At 42.8% G+C, this 24,822-nt stretch overlaps 1 protein-coding gene across 4 annotated transcripts in view; it reads right to left on the reverse strand.

Annotated features, from left to right (window-relative positions):
• Positions 1-24,822, reverse strand: part of LOC147120126 (collagen alpha-3(VI) chain-like) — a 221,310-nt gene that overhangs the window by 47,955 nt on the left and 148,533 nt on the right. For all 4 annotated transcript variants that reach the window (XM_085985684.1, XM_085985682.1, XM_085985680.1 and 1 more), the window contains 19 exons: positions 21,932-22,534; positions 18,029-18,634; positions 16,463-16,809; positions 15,300-15,378; positions 13,385-13,533; positions 13,201-13,293; positions 12,117-12,170; positions 10,934-11,005; positions 10,797-10,823; positions 9,112-9,156; positions 8,936-8,989; positions 8,364-8,426; positions 5,866-5,931; positions 5,602-5,655; positions 4,074-4,109; positions 2,059-2,121; positions 1,889-1,951; positions 777-839; positions 616-678 (listed from right to left, as the gene is read on the reverse strand). In XM_085985684.1, the coding sequence (XP_085841810.1) occupies positions 616-678; positions 777-839; positions 1,889-1,951; positions 2,059-2,121; positions 4,074-4,109; positions 5,602-5,655; positions 5,866-5,931; positions 8,364-8,426; positions 8,936-8,989; positions 9,112-9,156; positions 10,797-10,823; positions 10,934-11,005; positions 12,117-12,170; positions 13,201-13,293; positions 13,385-13,533; positions 15,300-15,378; positions 16,463-16,809; positions 18,029-18,634; positions 21,932-22,534 (2,600 nt within the window). The remainder of the gene's footprint in view (positions 1-615; positions 679-776; positions 840-1,888; positions 1,952-2,058; positions 2,122-4,073; positions 4,110-5,601; positions 5,656-5,865; positions 5,932-8,363; positions 8,427-8,935; positions 8,990-9,111; positions 9,157-10,796; positions 10,824-10,933; positions 11,006-12,116; positions 12,171-13,200; positions 13,294-13,384; positions 13,534-15,299; positions 15,379-16,462; positions 16,810-18,028; positions 18,635-21,931; positions 22,535-24,822) is intronic.

Raw genomic sequence — 24,822 nt, forward strand, 5'->3', positions numbered from 1 at the left:
AGCAAGATTGCCTCGCCCCTTTAAGAACTGGACAGCGCCAATCTGTCTGGCTTCCATGGTAACTGGCATCACCTGAGCTTCGGTAGCGTTCTGAGGTAGCGCCTCGCTCCCTGATGTTTGCGTCTTGAGAGGTGTGTAGCGCCTGATTTAGCACTCAAATCACCTCCAGGGGCGATAGAGGCGAATTTTGCAGTCGGAGGCGATAATTAGTGCCGGGTGCTAAACTTTGCGCCCGGCCGATATTAGCGCCCCAAAATGGGTGAGATCCAATTTTTCCCCCTTTATCTCTCTCTACCAATGACCACCACCTTCTGAAATGAACAAGAAAGAGACAGACATAAATAGCTAACACAGAGAGAAGCTAAAGAGAGACAGAGGGAGTGAAACAGCAACAAAGACTGTAGGGCCAGGTAAGAGAAACTCCCTGTGAGCAGCATCATGGCAGATCCACTAATGTTTTACAGCAGTAACTTGAGTTTCAGCACCATTGTTTCTGAGATTATCCCAACTCCTCAAAGTGTCTATAGATTGTGACACACAAACCTTTTATATTTTGAATGTATTGTGCAGCACACAATAAAGCTAACTTTTACATTTTAAAGAGGTAGCACTTACCATTTCTCCACGTGGACCTGAAGGTCCCACTTCACCCTTATCACCAGGATTTCCAGGTTCACCCTGTAGAGGAATAGGACAATAAAGATAAAATGTCAGCAACCAGGTACCTATGACCTTTCTCAGCTTTCCACAATTACACATTTTACAGTGGTACATACCTTTCTTCCACTTAGTCCTATTTTCCCTCTTGCACCAACAGGTGCCACAGGGCCAGCAGGTCCCTAGAACAAAGTAAAGAACTTCTTCAATGTTAAATTAAAACAGGGAAACAAGACTTCAAATCAATATAGAAACACTGATATAATTTGAAAAAAAGAAAAGTATGGGTGCAATCTTGTACTCATAAAGGTAATGATGGTCAGTGTTTGGGAAATAGGGATAAATGTAAATATCAAGCCCTCCTAGGTAATTAAAACTCCCTCTACATTGTCTCAACAAACTCTTAGGGCAGATATAGGATAGGCTGTATGCACAATAAAGCTTTCACCACACGACACAAATAATGTACCTTAACCCCAAACTCAGTAGAACAACCCCACTGAACAATTGTAAGAAAGGAAGAGACTTGCATTTTGTGTCCCACACATCCTCAGCAGAGCCAATTAATTACTTTTGAAGTGTAGCTATTATTGTTATGTATGTAAATGCACCAACCAATTTGTGCACAGCAAAGACCCCACAAGCAGCAAATTAGATAAATGACTAATTAACCTATTTTTATTGGTATTGTTGAAGCATAGATGTTAGCCAGGACACAGATGTAATGGAACCTTTTACATCAACCAGGATAGGCATATGGAACCTTGGTTTAATGTCTCATCTGAAAGATGGCACCTCCAACAATGCACGGAGGCAGATCAGATGGACCAAAATGGTCTTTTCCAGTCCTGTACATTCTGATGTAATGCTGCACTCCCTTAGTACTCTTCCAATGTCAACCTAGATTATATGCTTAAATCCTGACATGAGGCTTGAATACTCCACCGTTGATGCAGACTGACAGTGTGTATCATTTCCATTTCTCACTGCTTAACTTGAGACCTGTATGAGGAGGAAGGTTACCAATTTTATGTTATATTATGGGTTGGTTTTCCACTGTGGACCTGAACCGTAGATCCTTACTGTCAGCATATATAGACTTTAATTTCATCAGTTTGAGCCTCTCAATTAGATTACAGTCAGGGGATCCATTGCTTGGATTAGTTGGTAAAACAGGAGGAAGAAAGTTTTTTCAACTGTGTTTTCCAAACTGACAAGAGAAAGCACTTACCCTTGGTCCTCGAATGCCACTTCCACCTTCCCGACCTGGAACTCCAGGAGTTCCATGTGTGCCCTTAGTGTACAAACGGAAATGTTATTGCAATAAATTTCATGTTGCTTGAAGTTGAAATCTAGCAGAAATCAGCAACTAAAATCATATTTAATAAATACATTACTTACTTGTTGGCCTCTAAACCCTGGAATTCCTGGAGGCCCAAGAGTTCCTGCATTGCCTTTGGTACCCTAAATATGTCAGATAAATAAATAAAAGTTAGATTTGTTTGAGAACCTCAAACATGTGGCAACAATTTTCTTGTCAAAGGCTGGATTACACCAGAATTGGATTTATCCTGATTACTGAAATGTAGGTTCAAATACACTTTAAAATAAATAGACAAGTTAGTTAAAAAGGGACCCCCACCCCCTCCAAATTACTAAATTATTTGGAAGTGTATATCAGGAACATTCTGTAAACAGTTTAACTTGTCCATATATCTAACTAATAAGCGCATGAAGTGTGCAGGAAGAGACGATCAGACCCATCAACATTTATCTCATCCACTAGACAGTGCAACTTCATTCACCATCCTTACACACGCATTTGAAATTTCAACCAATTCCCAATTCATTCCACTATTTCTCCCATAACACCACACCATTTTTCTCATAGCCGTTGTAAGGAAATTTATAAAATGGCTTCTGGAAATTCATTGGCTATCCATTGGACTGCCGCCATCACAAGAGGCCAGAGTTGGATGAACAGATTTCTCCAAGGGTTGTAGCGATGGAGGAGATTACAGAGTTAGGGAGGGGTGAAGTCATTAAGGAATTTAAACACAAGGATGAAAATTTTAAATTGGAGGTGCTGGAGGACCAGAAGCCAGTGTACGTCAACGAGTAAAAGGGTGATGGGCGAGTGTGACTTTGTGTGCGGTAGGATACGGGCATCAGAGTTTTGGATGAGCTGAAGTTTATGAAGGGTGGAGGATGGGAGGCTGGCCAGGAGAGTGTTAAAATACAAGTCTGGAGGTGACAAGGGCATGGGTGAGGGTTTCAACAGCCAAAAGGCAGAGGAAGGGGTGGATGTTAGTGGTGGAAATAGACGATCTTTGTGATGGAGAGGATATGGGATTGGAAACTCAGCTCAGGGTCAAATAGAACACCGCGATTACGAACAATCTGGGTCAACCTGAGGCAGTGCTAGGGATGTGGATGGAATTGGTGATAAGGCTACAGAGTTTGTGGTGGAGCCAAAGATGATGGCCTCTGTCATCCCAATATTTAACTAGGGTAAATTGAAACCAATCAAGATATGGACAAGCAGTCTGACAGCACAGAGGCTGTGGATCGGTTGAGAGAGGTTGTGCAGAGAAAGAGCTGGGCATCATCAGCATGCATGTGATAGTTGACCCTATTTCTACAGATGATGTCACCAAGAGGCGGCACATAGACGAAGAAGAGGAAGGGGCCAAAGGTAGATCCTTTGGGGACATTAGAGGTAACAGTACAGGGTCTGGGAGAGAAAATATTGCTGGAAATACTCTGGTTATGTTTGGATAGGTAAGAGTGGAACCCAGTGACGGCAGTCTCACTGAACTGACATTGGAGAAGGATGGTGTGCACTTGACCGTGTCAAAGACTGTAGCGAGGTCGAGAAGGATGGACAGGGATAGTACACTACAGTCAGTCCCAATCCTCACAAATGAGGGTGTCATTTGTGACTTTGATTAGGGCCATTTCAGTGTTATGACAGGAGTAGAAACCTGATTGGAGAGATTCAAACTTGGAGTTGTCAGAAAGATGGGCATGGATTTTAGAGGCGACAACACATTCAAGGGTTTTTTCAAACTACCGTCCCATCTCCAACTTCCCTTTCGGTTTCAAAGACAGAGGGATTGAGGGTGGGTTTTTTAAGGGGGGGGGGTGATGGTGGTTTTGAAAGAGAGGGAGACAGCTCGAGGATAGGGAGCCATTTACAATGTCAGCTAGCATGGGAACCAGGAAGGGAAGTAGGGTGGTTAGCAGTTTAGTGTGAATGGGATCAAGAGAACAGGGGGTGGGTCTCAGACAAGATGAGCTCAGAGGGAGCATGGGAAGAGAGAGGAGAGAACAAGAAAAATGCGTGGGTTCAATGCAGCACAGATAAAGCACATGTCTTTTTTGAACAAAATTATCAATAAAAATGCAAACTGTACTCTTGCTCCTGGTGATCCTCGGCGGCCTTGCGGTCCCTGTAAGAAGGCAGAACCCAAGACTGCATTACTGACGTGACATGTCAATGAGCAAATTGTGCTGCTAACATATAGTAAAGAATGTATAGTTTGTGCATGTAGTTAATACTCTGTCAATTCCCACATTTATTTTTGAACTATATACTGCAAAGAAAAAAAAATCTGATCACCAACATCACTGCAGAGTTAAAATGGAAAAAGAACGTGTTAGGAATATTAAAATTTAAAGTACACATGCATTTTTCTTTATATGTATATGATGACACACACACAATGCACTACTAAGATGACTGGTTATTTTCAATGTACTTGCTGGAAGGGGGAGGAGATTTCTGTTATAATTATTTCAGTGATGTTATTACTCATAAAATCACAAGCTAAACATTCATATAAAGGCTACTCCTGCAAGGAACAGGGGGTTGTTTGCAGATGGGAAAAGGTTGGCTTTGTACTTGAAACAGGTGAGCTTTTATTTTGCACTGAGGGAACAGAGGATTATTTTTTTTATTTTCCCCTCCTCACCTGAAGGCTCATGCTAGGTTATTGTCCCACAAGTACTGGCCGCTCTCAAATATCTCAACCAAATGACCATTCTTCATGCGTGCGCCTAGGCGGAGTATTGGAAGACCATTCCATCATGGTTGGCATCACAGTTGAAGTTCATCCTACTCTTGCACAAAACCAGGCATTGAACTGAGAAACATTACTGCACTGTATGCCCTAAGTTTACCAACTCAACCATCAGGGGAGCTGGCAAAGGATTTTAATAAGCTGCAGCAATGCACTTTTTGAATTGTTTTCTTTGAGTTTCTCTTTAAGACGAATGCAACAGTCTGCCAACTTTAGGCAAAATGGAAAGTTACCATCAATGGTAAGATTAGTCTTGTGCAATATTAACTGACTATAAGGCAAATAAATTTGGATTTCATGCACTTCTTAAAAGGAAGAAGACTACTGTGGTTGCTGAAACTTTAGTTTCTTCATCTAGATTGCATATTATTCCATAACCAGTGACCAGCAATTACCATTCCTCTCTGCTTTGTGATAGTACAGCCTGACTGGGGGCTCCTGGAGATGAGGAGCAGTACTCACATGGAACATTGGTCTGGAAATCAGCCTCAGCCCTGATTTTTTTGTCGGACAATCAGGGATTGCATGGCCATGATATCCTGACCAATTCTGCCTGGGAGAGCGCTTGACTGGAGAATCAGCCCTGTTGGGCATCTTTGCGCTTCAATCACTTAGACGTGCTGGGGTCATGATTGATGCAAGGTTCCTCACACTTGTATGCTTATTCTGCTGATTCAGAATTTGTTGTTGTATCAGTTTGTATCATTTTCATCGTCTTTAATCCATGTATATTACTTGCCTTCTGCCCTTTTATCACTATTATTCATTCAAATATCTTAAATAAAATGTTCCTTAAAATATAGTGATTTCATCAGAATACCAGAGTCTAAAACATTTTATGTACATGCGAAGGCTTGCTTACCTGGCTTCCAATTTGTCCGGCTAACCCTGGACGGCCATATTCACCAGAGTCTCCCTAAATGAAAATTACATTAAAAAGATGCCAGTGAATTCACATTTGCCTGAATATTCATATGGTATAACTATGGTTTATTGCATATATTAGATTATTTAATTAGTAAAAAATTTAAAGATTCATACCACTATCACCATAATGCAACTATTGAAAAGCCATTTTTTTTTTTTTTTAAAGAAAATGTATTTATTTAAACAATATATACATTACCACCAAGCCATTGTCACCCCTTTGCCCTTTGAATCCTTCCTGTAAATTGGTGGTTCCTGGTTCACCCTGTAAGATCACAGTAAATTATAATTTTTAAAAAATGTATTGTTGCCTGGTATCTCAATTTCTTAAAGTTACCAGTAGTTTTATGTATTACTATTACATCAGGATAATAGCAGACAAACACATAACAAATTCATATGATAGTTATCAGTCTGCTGTCTTAATGGATATGGTCCCCTGTTTAAAATAATAAAGTAAACATCTCTGTTAAAATAGCAAACAGATAACTGCCATACACATGGGCCCATCATTTCCGATAGGAGGCTTCCTGTGTGCGGAAGCCTCCTATCGGGAAAAAAATCTACGCCTTTACCCGAGGGCTCCCAAGGTCCAGACACTTCCGATGCTGGGCCTCTCCACAGTCGAAATGCGCAGGGCCCACGTATCCCAGAGGCACATGCGGTTCGCAAGCGTCCCTGGAATCACGTGGGCCAGGCGAGCCAATGAAAGAAGGGAATCCCCCTTCATACATTTGACAGATAGACCTATCAAAAGTATGAATGGGGATCAATGAAAAAAAACACTAAAACATTAAATACGTTTTTTTTAAGTCATGTTTTTAAAATGAGTTAAAATTACATTAAACACTTTAAAGAAAAATTTAATTTTTTGAAAAAAATAAAGTTTTTTTTACAGGGCTAAAAATAAACTTACTTTTTATAAAAAGTATTTTAAAATTATAAATGAGTGAAAACATTTTGTAAAAGCAGGCCTTATGCCTCCTTTTACCAGGCGTAAGATTTTTAAGTGTTTTCAGCGGGCAGAGGTTCTCCAGAAAGCGGAAATATCTGCCCGCAGAGGCCCTTCTCTGGGTCAGGCACCCGATCTGTCAAGAGCATTCTTGACAGATCGGAAATGCCGGTTTTCAGCGCATGTGCTTTGCCTGCCTGAAACCGGCATTTCCGATGTCCCTACAGTTGCGTATACAGCTCGTACACACCTGTAGGGATTGGAAAATACGGGCCACGCATTAGTTGTTTGCTAATTTCTAGTTTCACAGCGTATATTTACAATGCACGCTCAGGACAGAATGTCATTACTGCAGCAAATTCTTCCCCACCTGGGATCCTGAATTCAGTGAACATTTTCATAAGAACCCTAAACAGCAGCCTGAATGAGTTAGATTTCTGGTGCTCTCAGTGGTAATGGGACTTACTGTTTCCTGAAAACTTTACAACAAATGATTATGTTGGATACTAGTATTCAAGTCACATAATTCACACACCATTTTACCACAAGCACTCTGTCACTTGGACTTAATTCTCTCAAAGATGGAAAATTGTAGAGATCTTTTTCTGCCAGCAAAGTACTTATTAATTGCAGATCAATTTAAATGATCTGAGCTACCGGGGGAAAAATTCAGTGGCATCTTCTTCGAAGTGCTAAGTTCGCCAGGGCGCTACTTTTAGTTAGCGCCCCTGCACCATAAATTCAGTGGTAGCAGGAGACGGGGCGCTACTGGAAGTGCTCCCCCTCCTTCCTGGGGCGCAACCATTGAATATTGCATTAAAGGGGAGGGACCTAGCGCTGCACGCACCAGGGCATTGCTGGACCACTGGGGAGAGGAGTACTGGGCTGAATGGCACTCCGCATAAAAAAGCGGAAGGGGGCAGGTGCTGGCAGGCGGCCAAAAAAACAAATGGCCGCCCGGCACCTGCCCTTTAATTTGTGCCACCGTGGCCGCAAAAATGCCACCGTGGCCGCCCTGACCCTGTTGGACATATCGTCTGGCGGTAGGTCAGGGGGCGCGACCGAAGTATGTGGCCGGGGCGCAAGCGGGGAGCTGCGCATGGCAATGATGTCATCGCCAGAGACGCAGTGCCGTGGAGCACTACTGGCTACCGCCACCGCTAACGAACCGCTGAATATCGCGGGAGGGGTTAGTGGCGCCGTGCCCGGGCGCTAGGTGCTTTGCACCCCGTTAGTGCTCCCCGGGGGCGCTAACGGGAGGCGCAAAGCAAGCCAATTTTTCCCCAAGTATTCAAATCCCATTGTAACAAACTATGACAAAGTTATTAATGTTATTAAAATCTCCGATATTGACAAGCTGCTCATATAAGAAACCTTTCTCTAGGTCTAAATGAAGCTCCATCATAGCCAACACTGCAACTCAACTCAACTCTCATTGCAATGAATATCTTTGTCAGATACCACAAATTTGTAATAATAACTTTTGATTGTATAAGCAATAATAATGCCCCAGTACATGTTTCAATTATCAATTCAACTGGATAGAAGTATGAGGAAATTGCATTCAATTTGAAAGTTGATACATTGCCAATCATTTGTGCCAAAAATGCAGGTTGGGTTGTACTGTTAGCTATCAAATGAATTTGTCTTACTTTAATGCCTTGCTACCATTATTCAATACTGCAATAATTTGGATGAAAATATAGCAAATGTAAAAATGATTTGGAAATATTTAAATAACTTACCGGGTCACCTCGATAACCAAGGTCACCCCTTTCTCCTTTCCCACCTTTGGTTCCTTTTGCACCCTGTAGAGTAAAATAGACCTTGGTGTTTACTTTGTCATTTGTTTTCCTCTTCATTCAGCCACCCATCTCTAACAATACCTCTGCATGCACATCTCTACCTACCTCTACTTACCTCCATCATTATCTATTTACAGTATATTCATCATTGTCTCTATCTGTCAGTTCTTACTGCTTTCTGTCTGTCTCGTTTACCTGTTGCCTTCTATCAATTTTAGTTTTAGACAGATAGACATATAGATGGATAGAAATAAAGACAAGGACAGTGAATTAGGTAGCTAGTATTGAGGATGAATAGATAGACTGATTATTTGAACATTAAACATCTTGTACGTTTCTTAATACTGTGTACTTTCATTTGAAATGTTGTCCATTGTCACACATCTAACCAATGCTGGAAGGAAATATGTATCTCAAACTTCAGTATCAGTAACACTTATTGATGTAATGTCATTTTATTAATACTGCTTAAAATTTGGTGCAATTGCTATATGGAATATAAGCAGACTTACCCACACTCCTTGACTGCCGGGTTCTCCTGATGGTCCTACTATTCCATTTGTCCCCTACATAATATGTGGAAAGTTGGGTGTCATTTTGGCAATACAGGCAAAATATAAACAAGTCAAAGGAGTATAGTAATTTAACAAAGTGATAAACAAACACAGTCAGTCAGTCAGTTACGTACCTGTTCCCCATCTATTCCATCAAGACCAAGTTCTCCGAATTGACCCTAGGAAAAGAAAAGGCAGAAGAACATAAAAAATATTAGAACAGGAAAAGAGCATTATGCCCAATAACCATCAAAATGCCCATTTTGGTAGATCAACCTTATCTACTTGGCCTTTCACTATATCTTTCAGTCCCTTCTCTTTCAAGAAATACATTTGGTTGCCTCTTGAACCAACTATATCATCTGCTTTGATAGACGTGTCTGGTAACTCATTCCACAACTCTATTACTGTTGGGCAATAAGTTCCGCCTGACCTCTTGCTCCAAGCTTCCTAATCTTTAAGATGCACCCTAGTGTTTGAACTCTTGACCATTGCGTTATCAGAGAGTAAAACCAGTGAAATGTGCTACCAAACCCGATGGAATTTGTACTAAAATAAACCATTTTGTATTTTATTTTTACTCCATTGTTTTGTACTCACCTTTTTTGTTTTGCCTCTAACTTTATAAATGTTCATTTATATTATTTGGTATGTCAGAAACTCATCGGGCTGCTTGCCTGTGAAATGTTGTAGCCCAAGGCACGAGAATAAGAGGGAGCAAATTGTTTTTCTGTCCATTTTGGATTTGCTCTAAAAGATCCATAATAAATAGCTAACCTTTTGGTGCTATGGAGGTTGAACCTGACTTCACAAACTTGGTGACTTATTCAACCCCGATCTGAGCTTCGGACCACATCATTGACTTCCACCTACGTAGCATTGCCTGCCTCTACCCTTACCTCAGCCCATCGACTGCTGAAACCCTTATCCATGTCTTTGCCGTCTTCAGACTTGACTATTTCAATGCTCTCCTGGCCAACTTCCCATCCTCTACTCTCTGTAAACTTCAGTTTATTCAAAACTTCTGATGCTTGTACCCTATCCCACATCAAGTCTCACTCACCCATCATCCCTGTCCTTGCTTACCTATGCTCGTAGTCCCCAAACACCTCAAATTTAAAATGTGCATCTTCGTGTTTAAACCCCTTCATGGCATGGAGCCTCCGCACCTCTAACTTCTTCCAGCCCTACAACATCCCCCACTCCCCCCCACCCCCGCCTCCTGTGAACTCTCCATTCTGCCTACTCTGTTCTCTTATGCACCAACCGCCCCCTCCACTACGCTGCTTTTGTTCAACTATTAGCGGCCGGGTCTTCAGCTGCCTGGCTTCATGCTCTGGAATTCCTTGCCTAAACCTCTAGCCTCTCCTCCTTGTATCCCACCTCTTGTACCAAGCTTTTGACCTCTCCTCCTAATATCTCCTTCTTTGGCTTGATGTGAATTATTTTGATTATGCCATTGTGAAGCACCTTAGGATGTTTTTCTATGTTAAAGGTACTATATAAATGCAGGTTATTTTTTCTTGAAAGTATAGATTAATTCATTTGACAGAGTCTGCCAGAGCTTGTAATCTGGAATCTAGCCACCCAACATTATATTACCCAATAGTTATCCCACTAGTGCCCTTTCCTCAGTCAGGAGACAGATGAGTGTCAAGTTCAGCCGGTACATTGTATTTCTGTGAAGGACATCCATGGGCTATGGTTTTTTGACGAGCCTTGTATGCTGTGAGCCAAGCAGTTATGGCTGCTTCACTAATGTGGACAGCTTGATTATTTGACATTTTTCTAGATCACCATCATCTAGATGAGTACATACCTTGTCTCCTGGATATCCACGGGTACCCTGTTAAAAAGAAAAATATATATATATATTATACAATAGTTTCATGTAATTGTAACATCTTTTTTAGAATTTGTTAAAATTTCATCTAGTCGAAAAGTTTCTCACTTTACCTTAATTCCACTTTGTCCTCGACATCCCTGGAACCCTTGAGTTCCATTTACACCTGCTGGACCTCTCTCACCCTGTCAGAAACAAAAAGGATTAAATCATTCAAGTTTTTCAGCAATACAGGCCCTGATATTTACGGGGAAGTTGGGCGGGAGTAGTGTTGTGGCAGCCGGGAAACCCGTAAATGTAGGTAATGCCGAATTTAACGGCAGGAGCGCATTTAAAATTTTTGTCTCTGTTTCCCGTCCGGCAGCCGGCCAGATTGAAAGGGTGGCTGCTTGTAGGGCAGGAAGGCCTGCAGCATAAGGCTGCAGCCAAGGAGCTCGGTGGAGTGAGGAAGAAGTTGCAGGGGGTAGGGGGCTTCGGGTCGGGGGGGTTCGGATCACGGAAAGGGAGGTTAGCATGAGAGGCCGAGGGGAATCCCTCCTGCTCCTCCTGGCCCACAAGCAGTGCTGGAAAGGCACTTACCTGCTGGATCCGGCTGTTCTCGCACCCTTCAGCTGCCGGGGTTTCCCAAGTCCTGGGAAACCCTGCGCACAGCCATTAAATATAAAAGCCTGCTAAAATTTGAGGCAAGTAGCCTCATTAGCATATTTAAATAAGTGACGCACCTCTAAAGAGTGCACTAGGAAAGTGAGCCTTATAGACCAGGAAGGTCTCCGGTTCGGTCCATAGTTTGTGCTCCGTTAGCTGACCTCAGCTGGGATACTTCAATTAGCCTTGGACTTGGGAGTGGTAAAAGTCAGCCAGTTTTCCTGCTACTGATTGCTATCTAATGATCCCATTAGAAAGCATATACGCGTGGATAAGATCAGATTTGACTAGAATATTCTCCACAGTCAAACAGCTTGCCAACACTTACTATCTAGGCTTGTATATTAAAAATAGCCACTTGGGCATGGTACTAGAGGGCAGCCAATGCCATGCAACTGTGCCCAAGCAAGATTCCGCCCTTTTGAGGTGTAAGGGGAGGAAAATTGCGGGGGGGGAAGGGTTGGAAATTGGATAAATTATTATTTATTTTTTTTAAACTGAAAATGTACAGGCTTTTATTTGAGTAGTCAGATGACTGAACATGTACAGGCTTTTATTTGAGTAGTCAGATGTCAGAACATGATTTTTTTTTTTAAATAAGCATTTATTTACCATGCCGTATGTATTATAAGATGTACTCATTTTACTTACTGGTCCGCCTTCATCACCTGGATGTCCAATGATACCATGAGGTCCTGGTGAACCCTGGAAGAATAACATTGCATAAAAAGGAATGAATCGCTATTCATTTACTGACACTACACATCAGTCATATCTGTGTTTATGCCATGGTAATGATTATTGGGGTAGATGTTCAACTTGCTGTCCAGGCATTAACCTGGTGCTACAGACTGCCAGGTGTTACACAAACTGCCCGATTTTCATCTCCACTGATTTCAATGGAAATTAAATCGATTGGTTTATATAAACGGGTGGCCGATCCTCAATGCTAGTTTTATGCCAGGACGGCAAGTTGAAAATCTACCCCAATTGTGTTGATGGAAGAATATGTTGCAATACAATACAGTAAGGTATACTTGCATATGGTAAATTCTCACTCTAAAACGTGCCATCAATGGAGGCACATCCACTAAATTTTTACCTTCCTCTTATAATCTACATGCTTTTAAAACCCAATCTTGGTGAGATCTAACTATTGCTTGTTGACTGATCTCTTCTACCATTTCATGCTGGTGATCTCCTGCACTACAGGCCTTGGCATTCCACCTTCATTTCTCAACAATAAAATTAACTGGCCAGGCTGTTCTAGGTGACTCCAATCAGAAAGACAGTTGTTTATGCCCTTAATCTTGATCTTTCAGAGAAAACCTTGTTGGCAGTTCTATAAAGTCACAGAAAGCTGGTTAAGTAACCAGCAAGGATTCTCCCAAGGGAATTGTCCTTTCCTTTCAAACTCAGCATTGTTTTTATTTTTTAGTTTGTTCTGCTTTCTTAAGGTAGTTTTGTCTAACTGTTTGACCAATCTAAGCTGCTACTGATATACTGGCGGGAGGGAGACAAGTGATCTGATCCCAAATTCAAATAGAGGACACAAACAGAAAACTTAAAAAAAGGAGATAACAAATTAAAGGACAGCCTTGGCAAATCACTAACTAGGGAACCTATTCATGAATGTGCATCGACTCCCACTGAACAGACTATTTTTGAAAATAATTCTATTATTTTAATCATTGAAATTAGCAGTAGTGAGGCACATGACTTGTTAAAAACTTACCTTCTGTCCACGTGGTCCCTGAGGACCTTTGTCACCTGCTTGACCAGCACACTTGCACGGGACTTCACAGCACACTCTCTCCGCAATGTTATCCTGTCAAGATATCACAGTTTAAGCATTTAATTCTAAAATTGCACAAGTACTTTGAAAAAGATAATATTTGGAACTAAAAATGTGATCTTACAAGTTCTTCTGCCAGTTCATATTCTAGATCCAGCTGGTTGATTGAAAGAGGTCTCCTGTACTTAAATCCTCGCCCAAATTCCAATAATGAAGTGTCTTCAAGCCCCGTTAGCTTTTCCAGAGACACAATGATCAGTGCATGGACACTACCTGTTAGACACGGGGAGTAACAGGAACAAAAGATCATTTGGTTTCGCTGAATTTAAACAAACAGAGTACTTTTACATGCTTGCACCCCAGGCGGGAGCATCTGCTTAAGATTCAGTTAAAGTACTTAGGGCTTTCCTGGTAAGTAAAATTTAATTAAAACTCAAAATAAAAGTTTAATTTGAATTTTTCTAATTCTTCCTCAGGATCTGCTAAATTCAAATCCAAAGATATCCAAACAAAAATGTGGGCAGCCTGTGGCAGACTACACACCATGTGTATATTGCACATGTTGTGATCATTAAATATTAGACAATATTTTAAACACAGCCTCAAATGCTTGATTGGCAATGTTAAACACCTGTGGATGAAATTCCTCTTTTGGGGAAATAAAATGGATCAATGCCTGTTTTTCTCTCTAACAGCCTACTAACAAAATTACATTCTCAGAAATCACACTTTCTGAAGCCATATTTTCCAGTGATTTCATTAATCGGTTGATAATTCTGGAGAAAAATATTTTCCTCCAGTGGCATAGTCAATAAGTACTGTGCTTGGTTTGGTACAAAATTATACACACCAGTACACTCCAAATAGTGATTGCACAGTCCACAGCCAAAACAGATCAATGTATAAGAACATAAGAAATACGAGCAGGAGTTGGCCATTCAGCCCCTTGAGCCTGCTCTGCCATTCAATAAGATCATGGCTGATCTTCAACCTCAACTCCACTTTCCTGCACTATCCCTATATTCCTTGATTCCCCATGAGTCCAAAAATCTATCTATCTCAGTCTTGACTATACTCAATGACTGAGCATCCACAGACCTTTGGGATAGAGAATGCCAAAGATTCACAACCCACGGAGTGAAAAAATTCCTCCTCATCTCAGTCTTAAATGGCCAACCCCTTATCCTGAGACTATGCTCCCGAGTTCTAGGCTCTCCAGCCAGGGGAAAACAACCTCTCAGCATCTATCCTGTCATTCCCCTTCAGGATCTTATATGTTTCAATGAGATCACCTCATTCTTCTAAACTCCAGAGAGTATAGGCCCATTCTACACAATCTCTCATCATAGGACAGCCCTCTCATCCCAGGAATCAATCTAGTGAACCTTCGTTGCACCGCCTCCAAGGTAAGTATATCCTTCCTCAGATAAGGAGACCAAAACTGTGCACAGTACTCCAGGTGTGGTCTCACCAAAGGCCTGTACAATTGTAGCAAGACTTCCTTACTCTTATACTCCAACCCCCTTGCAATATAGGCCAACATGCTATTTGCCTTCCTAATTGCTTGCTGTACCTGTATGCTAACTTTCTGTGTTTCCTGTACGAGGACACCTGAATCTCTCTGAACACCAACATTTCTCACCATTTAAAAAATATTCTGTTTTTCTATTCTTCCTACCAAAGTGAATAACCTCACATTCCCCCACATTATGCCCCATCTGCCACCTTATTGCCCACTCACTTAACCTGTCTCTATCCCTTTGCAGGCTCTTTGTGTCCTCCTCACAGCTTACTTTCCCACCTAGCCTTGCAGTGTCAGCAAACTTGGATAAATTACACTCGGTCTCTTCATCTAAGTTATTAATATCAATTGTAAATAGCAGAGAAACTTAAGAATATGTTTTCTCTTGTTTTGTATAAAGCGAAAGAGAGCTGATTGTGTCTAGTTTTGTTTTGTTCCAAACAAAAGAGAATCTCTTTAATGGGAGGCAAAGTGCTAAAAGTGGGGTGCAGAGATGAACAACTGTGTTTTGGTATACCTTCTCTCCGTAGATTTTCAGCCTGTCTTTTTAATTCAGAAAAGCTGTCATCAAGGCCATCGGTAAAATGGATAATGACCTTTAAAACAGGAGGAAAATAAATCAGTCACAAATAAAGATCGATTGTTATTGTGACAAAATAGATTTTGCCCGTGTTGAAATTGTCTTAATTTGTATTTCTGTACTGCTAGAGTCAATATGTAAGGAGGTAACGCCCCAGACCACACAAAGCAGCCTGTCAGCAGAAGCTATCAGCTTAAAATAGATAGTTGTATACGGTAGGTCTCCTCAAAACATAAGCGTGTTTTGGCCCACATAACAGAGATGGCCACATTGTCCCACAGAATACCACTGCATACTGCAAATTGAATACAAATACACCTTAAACAATGTGGGGGCATGGCCAAGCATGGCTATTTCTGGATCGTTTGAAGAGGGCACTTCTTTGATTCGCTAGAGCACCATTTGATTGACTGCACTGTGGGTAGAAACTTCACCTTACTGTTCTCAGCAAGAAAAAAATACAGGAGAAGAAGGCAGTCAGAGTGAGTAAGAACTTCACAGCTGGCAGGCAAAAGGCTGCCTGTGGTAAAGTGCTGAACCAGCTTAGCCAGAAAGAGTTAAGCTATTACGTGATCTTTTGTTTTGGGGCTGATTTTAGAGACAAAGCGAGTTGCAACTTTATTGTTTTCATCTTTTCAAGCATGTAGGGAACTATGCCTCACTGTGAAAACTGTTTGGCTTTATTTACACAAGTTAGATGAGCATTCATTGGTTTGAAGCTTCTGTCTTGATTTGGTAAGAGTGCTTATCCACTCCGCCACCTGTAAAGAGAGGAGAATTCACATGGCAACACTTGATACATTCCAGTAGCTGGTGTGTTGAGTAAGGGCTCTCTGGATCAGGTCATCATTTATCCAGATATTGGGCAGAAAGGAGTAAACTCTAGATCATGGGGACACAAGGTCCACTTATGGAAGTGACCAATGACACAGAACCCAAGAAAATATCTAGAGTAAAAATATAGAAACTGACATTTCACAATTTAAAAAAATGCAAGTAGCAGCATTACAAAAGTAGAACACCAGCCACTAACAGCTATCCTTTGGAGCCAATCAATAATGACATTTTACTTAAAAATAACAGAAAGACTCATGGCTTACCTTTACATGATCAGAACTAGAAGATTTAAAAGTGTCCTTGTATGCATTTAATGTTCCTGATTGCAAGACATATGGACCAAAATTTCTTAGATTGCTGAACGCAGTCATTATTTCGGGTTGATATTCCATAAAATCAATGATATGGGGTTGGCCGGCTTGATTGAAAACCGTGACCCCAATTCTTACATTGGGTGACTCTGAGCCAGTGCAGCTAATAGTCCGCAACTGTGAAAGTCTTTGTAAAATATCTCCTGCTTTGGACATGAAACCTCTCTGAGTTTCAAAAACGTCATTTCCTAATCCAACTGTGCTGATATCAAAGCCAAGCAAAACATCAACGTTGCATCCTGTGGAGAACGAAAAAAAGAGACATTTTCTTTTAAGTCAGTAGTGCCTAAGTGGGAGATTGAAAGATGCCATTAAGAATCTGACCGTGCCATGTAGCATAGGTGCATAATGTCCACCCAAACCTTGTGGGTTCTCCACTATGGTTCAGAAAATAAGCTTTACTACATTGGTTTCAACACTACCAGAAATGAAATATTCATCTAGTTGTGTGAAAGTTATGACAACTGTCGAACGAGGTTAGCTATATGATTTGATTCCATGGACAAATCCTGGTATTTTCTATCTATATAGTTAGTTTTGCAAATGGGGCTACCTATAGGCAAAAGTATCTAAGTTGTGGAAAAGTATCCTATATTCTTTCTGTAACAATATCTTACAGGATATTTCCATTAAATAAAAATCAACCATTGAACAACCAACATTCACCTCAAAACCAACCAGTCAAATCACTGAGATCCTCCCCCACCCAAGAGTCCTTTGACAATATGCTGATTCTCACCTGTCCCATTATATATCTCAAAATAAATTGTTACCATAGTAAAACGCACAAACTTGATTAATTCAAAAAATACATAATTATCCATTCCATCTTCTGATCATAGAACAAAGTGAGTTTACTGCACAGATGGAGGCCATTTGGCTCACCATGTCTGTGGCAGCTCTATGCTACAGCAGTTCAAGTCCCTGAGTGAGGAAGTTCCTGCTGCTATAGTGATGCCAAGCCATGTAAAAGCACACACGAGTGTCAAGGTCTCACCCTGCCACCCCACCCCGCCCCCCACACAATGATTCTCACAATAGTTAATAAACATTTACCAAACTTGATAACCTAGACTATCGTGAGTTGGCAGAGGCTCCATGAACTGTCTCTACGTTGGAGGGTACATGAGCTCAGGCCAGCTAGGACATGGGGGACTTGCTTCATAAAGCAGTTGGTTGTGGAGTTGGGGCTTTGGGCCAACATTACACATCAAAATCAGAATCTAGCACTTGCATCAGCTTAAAATAATCACCTTCTTCCAGGTCAGGAAAAGTGGCTAGTCGCTGTGTAAAATGCAGATCAATATCACCCTTTTGATATCATCTAACTCAGCACAGAGCAGGAATCAAATCATAGTGCTTACCAACTGACACTTACAACACAAACCCATCCACAACATTTTTTTATTCACGTTCAAGTAAAATACAAATCTTTTAAATTTTATTTTATGTTGTTACCTTTTACTGTTTCAGGTATTTTCGGACACAGTTCACCTGAAATAACATCAGTCGTGGCTAATAAAACTTGCTCAGTCAGTTCAGAGAGTGTGTTCATGTCAACTACTCTAAAAACTCCAGCTGACTCGGTTGCGAGTTGGGTGATCTCCTGAAAGTCTGCATCCTGCATTCCCACAGTGAAGATTTTGAATCGCGCATTCTTTAGCTCCCTTGCAGCTGCTATTGCATCATCACTTGACTTCCCACCAATCAGAAGAAAAGCGATTTGCGGGATCCCTTCTTCAATCCTACTCCCTGCTGATGTAACAAAGTGTTTGTTTTTAACATGCCTCAAGGCTGCGCCGGTGTTTAATAATCTGCCTCCTTTGTACTGTATATTCGCAATGGCCTTGAGGACATCGTCTCTTGTTCTGAACGTATTGAGGAATAATTCATCATTCACATCGGAATTGTACTGGACAACTCCCACCTGGATCGATTCATCGTCAGCATAGATAGCATCAACTATGTTGGAAACAAACTCAGTAACAAGGGGAAAGTTCTGTCGTCCAATGTTAATGGAGCCATCCAGAAGAAATACAATATCGGCTTTTTTCTGTGGCAAAACTTGAAAGACAAATTGAAAAAATTACAATATAGTAAATTAGGAAAGTGGTCAATGTTTGATAATATTCAAAATATGATTTTAAACTATTCATAAGGATTAATATGCAAAAGACAATTAAATGTTTTAAAATTTACCTCCTCCCCAAATCCCACTGAGATTCTCCCCTATTGTCTGAAGTTACTGATTTATACTTGCGTAGACTTCCAATGCATGAGCTACGCTTTATTATCTCACCCAAGTGAACACTTTTTATGTGCGAGAGCCCAGACAGCAACTACAAGCAGGGACTGTGTGTTGTATCACAGTTAAATCCAATCCTGACCTCACCAGATACCTGCATGGGCACTTACCACCTGGGTTACTGGATAGCGATCGAGAGTGAAATCCTGGTGCAACATTTTTCCCCTCCCTAGGTTGGGGTTCAATGACCAATTGCAGTGATGCTTGGCTGAGAGGCAGCTAACTCAGTATAGATCATGGATCAAACTTTGGGGGAGAAATTGGGTATGTAACGCCACCTATTAGCGCCTAAAGATGGCAGTCAGTGGCTGTAGCGCCACTGGCTGCGCCTCCCGCGATATTCAGCGGGGGCGCTAATGGCGGCGTTAGCCTGTTGCGCTGCGCCACCACCGATGACGTCATCGGTGTGCGCAGCGCCCCATTAGCGGCCTGATCGCGATATTTGGTAGCGAACGCCGCTGTAACGCCATTCGCTACCCGCGCCCGGTTCACGGGCCCTTGCTGTGCCGGCAGTGGCGCAGCACCTCCGTCCCCGGCCTCCTGACCCCACCCCCCCCGCGGCATTGCCGGCTGTTTCCCCGAGAGCCCGACACTTCTCCTCGGTGCCGGGCTCTTTTGCCGGTACTCGCGATCAGGGATCGCGCTGTTGCAGGCCCCTCCCCCTTAACATTGGGAGGAAGGCCTGCAGTACCGCAGCGTGTGGCGCTGCGGCACGTTGCGCTGCGATATTCAGTTTCAGTGCCCTAAGAGGGACGCGGAGCGCCTCGAGCCTCGCCCCGTCTCCCTCTAGGGGCGCTGAAACTGAATTTCTGGCGTTCGTTAATGCTCCGAACGCTGCGCAAAAATCAGCGCCCAGGCGAACTTGGCGCCTCAACCCAATTTCTCCCCCAAAGGCATCTCTAGCTTACAGCCTGCCCTCTTTCCCATAAACGTTATTGCCTGTTATTTATAAGATAGACATAATGATTAATGTTCCTTAGAGCTTTCCTACCCTATTCTTCCCAAGCTCCAAATCTAGCAACCTACATTTTTCTTCCCTCTTCCGGCATCTGAACTATTTGGCAAAATCTAAATGCTAGTTTTTCATGAATATTGTTTTGTCTCCAACTCTGGTGGTGTCCTGCACTGTGGATCTCGACCCTAACCTTGGTTTCTCAAAAAAATAAAAATCTGCAAAATACAACAAAAAATGTAAAACCATAATGAAGAGAGTTTCATGAAAAAAAGTTGCAATTTTTAAATAACTTAAATTGCATGGAAATGTATTGCTGCACATTTATGTATGAAGTCATCATGGCATAAATTACACTATTTTCTCTCCTGCACAAAACAAAATTGCTATTTTTTTCCAATGGTAAAATGATCTCTCTTAATGAAGCTGTAAGACCATTGAAATTGGAGCCTAGAATTCATTGGGGCAGTAATTCCTCCCCAAACGTGTGAGTACGGAAGGGGTACTCACACGTCTGGCCGGAGGAAATGCCGGTTTTCAGCATGCACAGCGCATGCGCTGAAAACCGGCATTTCCTCTCCTCTAACCCAAGAGGTGAAGAGGCTAGCGCATGCACTGTAGGGGGCAGCGCGTGCGTCTTGGATTTCCTCTGTTTTGGGGGATTTGCGCATGTGTAAAGGCCTCTGGTCTTTACGCTTGTAAAAAGCACACGTAAGTATTTATTTTTACAGGTAAGTGGTGTTTTAGTGCAATTTAGAATTTTTTTTTCCACAGGTTTATTATTTTAAAGAATCTACAATAAGGTAAGTTTAGTTTTAGACTCTTTTTATTAAAAAATTATTTAAATTATTTTTTTTAACTTATTTATACTTAATGATTGGGATGTTTTTTAAATTTTTATTTAAAGTTTAAATAGTGTTTTGGGCCCCCGTAGTTTTCATGAGTTTGACAGCTATTACTCTCAAACTCATGCATGAACCTTCCCCTCCCCTGATTGGTTGTACAGTGCTCACCTGATCCCAGCCGGCACATCGCACTAACTACGCCGCTGGATCAGGTAAGCACTGCACGCTGACATCTGAACCGGGCCAGGGACAGGAAATGCAAGCAGACCCGGGCTTCAGATGTCAGCGCGCCGGGTGAGTGCAAATTGGGGGCTTGCACGCGCGGCAAGCCCCCGATCCTAATTTCAGGGCCAATGTTTAGCGTACAAGCAATTCATAATATTCCTCTGCCTACTGTTTTAATGGAGAGGTTAACCTAATGGAATGGATTAATGCTGGTATTAAAAAAGCATACAAGAGAGTCATAGGAACACATTGGGGGAAAAATTTGGTGTTGCCCCTTTTGGAGCGCTAATGTCGCTGGGGGGGCTAAAAAATTAGTGCCCCTACACCTGAAATTCAGCAGTAGCGCCCCAAGCAGGAGGTGGAGTGCTACTGGAAGCGCTCCACCTCCTTCTTGGGGTGCTACAACTGAATATCGCGGCACTACATGCAACAGCGCCATGCACGTCAGCAAGTAGCACCGCGTCATTGCAGGTCTCCTCCCCTGATTAAAGGGGAGGGACCTAGTGCTGCGCGCACCGGGGCCTTGCTGGACCACCCGGGGAGCGGGGTGCCGTGAAAACAGCCCAGCACTCAAGAGGCAAGCCAGGCTGAGCGATCGCGGCCGGCACCCCAAAAAAAGGGGGAAGGGGCAGGTGCTGGCAGTCGGCCCCAAAAAAATGGCCGCCCAACACCTGCCCCTTTTACTACCGCCACTGCGGCTGCAAAAACGCCACCGTGTTAGACATATCGTCCGGCGATAGGTCAGAGGGCACAACCCAAGTTCGCAGCCGGGGCGCGAGCGGGGCACTGTGCATGGCGATGATGTCATCGCCGGTGGCGCAGCGCCACAAGGCGCTACCGGCTACCACTGCCGCTAACCTCCCACTGAATTTTGCGGGAGGCATTAGCGGCGCCGTGCCTGGGCGCTAGGGGATTTGTTCCCTGTTAGTGCCCCCCGAGGACGCCAATGAGAGGCGCAATTCAATCCAATTCTTCCCCCATCAAGTCTCATCCACTAATATTGGCAACCGTGATTCCTAGCTTTAGATACACACCTTCAGTGGGAGGTTCTGGTGTTTCATACGTTGCAGGATCTTCCATCAGCAAACGAAGGCGCAATGTGTCTTGCACACGTTTAAGGTCCTGGAAGTTATTTACTACATAAGTAGCATAAGGAATAGTTGCAATCCGCTGGAGTTCACCTTCATCTGCATTCTTTGCTCCTACGCCGAAGACAGTAATACCTGAATTTTTTAACGAGCTTAAATAAGGATGGATATCATCTTTAGATTTCCCTCCATTAATGACTATCAGATACTGGGGAACTCCTTCATGCTGTCTGCTTCCGGCTGCTCTGGTGAAGTGATTTTTCAAGACAAAGTCCAAGCCTGTGCCGGTGTTAAGTGGTGCCCCGCCTTTTGGTCTAATTCGCCTGATGGCATTGTTAAGGGCACCTTTACTTGTGTGTTGTTTCAACATAAACTCAGTTTTTCCATTGTTGCTGTACTGTGCCAGACCAATGCGAACTTTGTTGGGTCCAACATCAAGATTATTAATTATATTCAAGATAAAATCGCGAATATGGGGAAAGTCTTCAGGCCCAACACTGCTGGATCCATCAATCAGGAACACAATGTCTTTCTTGACAGTATCTGAAGCTGCAAAACAATTTTATTTTTTAATTGGTTGACAACGCACACCACCTGAAAATTACATATAGTTTACTCATATCTTCACAAATTACATACAGCATCACATAATTGGGCTCCTAGAAACTAGGACTTCCTTCAGAAGATCTCAGCAGATGCCCAAGGTCATCAGGTTTCTGTATTTTTCTATATTTGTTGAGTAACACACGTTATAGGGGAATTTTAAGCCAAAAAACAGGTGGGTTCAGGTCAGGTGGGAAGTTAAAGTGTTAAAAATCTGAATCCTGACCAGATCCCGCCTCCAACCCACCCACTTCCGGTTTAAATGGAGGCAAGATGGGGGATTGGGCAGCCAACCCACTGCCAGGAGGCGGGTCGTCCATTTAAATATTATATTGAAGCTGTTGTGCCTTATATTTAACCTCTATTTTAAATTTAACTTCAGCTGGTCGGGTTTTGTAGGCTTCCTGAAACCTAAAAGGTGGGGACTGCAGGATCCAGGAGGTATGTGCCTTTACACTTACCTCCTAGATCCAGCGTCCCTGCCTAACCCACCCCTGCGATTGGATATCCCACCTCCTCCACTCCCCCCCCACCCCCACCACCAATCCCAATGCATCTCCTGGCCCCAAGAGCAGCTGCTCCTGGCCCTCCGATGTTCACCCTTACCCTCTGCTCCTCTGGCCCTCCGGTCAGCCGGTCCTCTGTCCTCCGATCGTTGCCAACCACCACCGCCGCTCCTCCGGCCCTCTGATCGTTGCTGAACTCCCCGCCCCTGCTTCGCCGCTCCTCCAATCGTTGCTGACCACCCTCCCACCCCCGCTCCTCCGGCCCTATGATCGTTGCTGCTCCCCCCAGCGCCCCACGTGATCCTCCCTCCCTCCCGCCTCTCTGCGCTCTAGTGCTGCAGGCCCACCCGCCCGCAGCCAGCCAGCCTCTCAATCTGGCCAGCTGCGAGTGGGAAACAGAGGTTTCCTCATGCAATTCAAGCCCTGCCATTAAATTTGGCAGGGCCTGCAGGAAACCTGTTCTCCCGGGGTTTCCTGGCCACTTCAGAGCCCCCTGCCCCCATCCCGCCTTCCCCATTAAAATTCAGGCCTATATCTTTTGCCATATACACTCATAAATGCACTGTTTTCCTTTAGGTAGTTGATACTGTTTTTTGGGAAGTTAGGAAAGTTTTCCTAGGAGTGTGTCACATTTTCAGAGAATCCCCAAGAATATGTTAATATTTGCAAGCAATCTCCAGGATGTGTTAATATTTGCAGGGCGTGGGGGGGGGGGGGGGGGAGGCGGTGGTGGGGGTGGTGGGGGTGGTGGGAGCCAGGAATTTTCAGGGGTTCCCAGAGTGTGTTTGTATTCACAGGGAGTCCCCAAACAGGGAAAAAATACTACTTTGCGGGAAAAAAAATCTTTGTTTTACAGAGAAATGGAAGAGCAGAGAAACAAACAAACAAACAACAACAACAACTTACATTTATAGAACAACAGAAAATGCTGGAAAAACTCAGCAGGTCAGGCAACATCCGTGGAGAGAAATTTCTCTCCACGGATGTTGCCTGACCTGCTGAGTTTTTCCAGCATTTTCTGTTGTTATTTCGGATTTCCAACATCTGCAGTATTTTGCTAACTTACATTTATATAGTGCCTTTAAGATAGTAAACCATCCCAAGGCGCTTCACAGGAGCGTTATCACACAAAACTTGACACCGAGCCACATAAGGAGACTAGGAACAGGTTTTAAGGAGTGTCTTCAGGGAAGAAAGAAAGACAGAGAGGTTTAGGGAGGGAATTCCAGAGCTTAAGGCCTAGACAGCTAAAGGCCTGGCTGTAAATGGAATGAAAATGGAGTAAACAGGGAGATGGAAAAGTTGGGAGTTAGAAAGGGATGGAGGGACAACAAAGCCAGTTAAAAATGGGCAGAAATATTTAAAGAGAGAGGAGATATGGATAGGAATGGGAGAAACATAGAGACAAAGAAAAGCAACTGACAATAATGTGTATACATTATTGTGTTCTTATGTCCCAGCGAGGGGATAATACAGGACATTGATGTATGAAACATAGACAGAATTTGTGCATCGTTCATGTGGCTGTAACTAGGCATCAGTAAACCTGCAATTTTCAATACATGAAGCTCATGCAGAGGAGGTATTTGTGGGTTAAACTTGGATAAAATTAACTAATTTAACATAAACTGGGGATTGAACTCAGGACCTTTCTATTGCTAGTACTCACAAACTCCCTGGATAAACATGATGAGTAATGAGAGATATCCAGTCTTTTCCTTCTATATA

Source organism: Somniosus microcephalus, chromosome 4 (genome assembly GCF_052327205.1).
Source record: "Somniosus microcephalus isolate GS21.2 chromosome 4, FLI_Smic_1.0, whole genome shotgun sequence".
Lineage (NCBI taxonomy): Eukaryota > Metazoa > Chordata > Chondrichthyes > Squaliformes > Somniosidae > Somniosus > Somniosus microcephalus.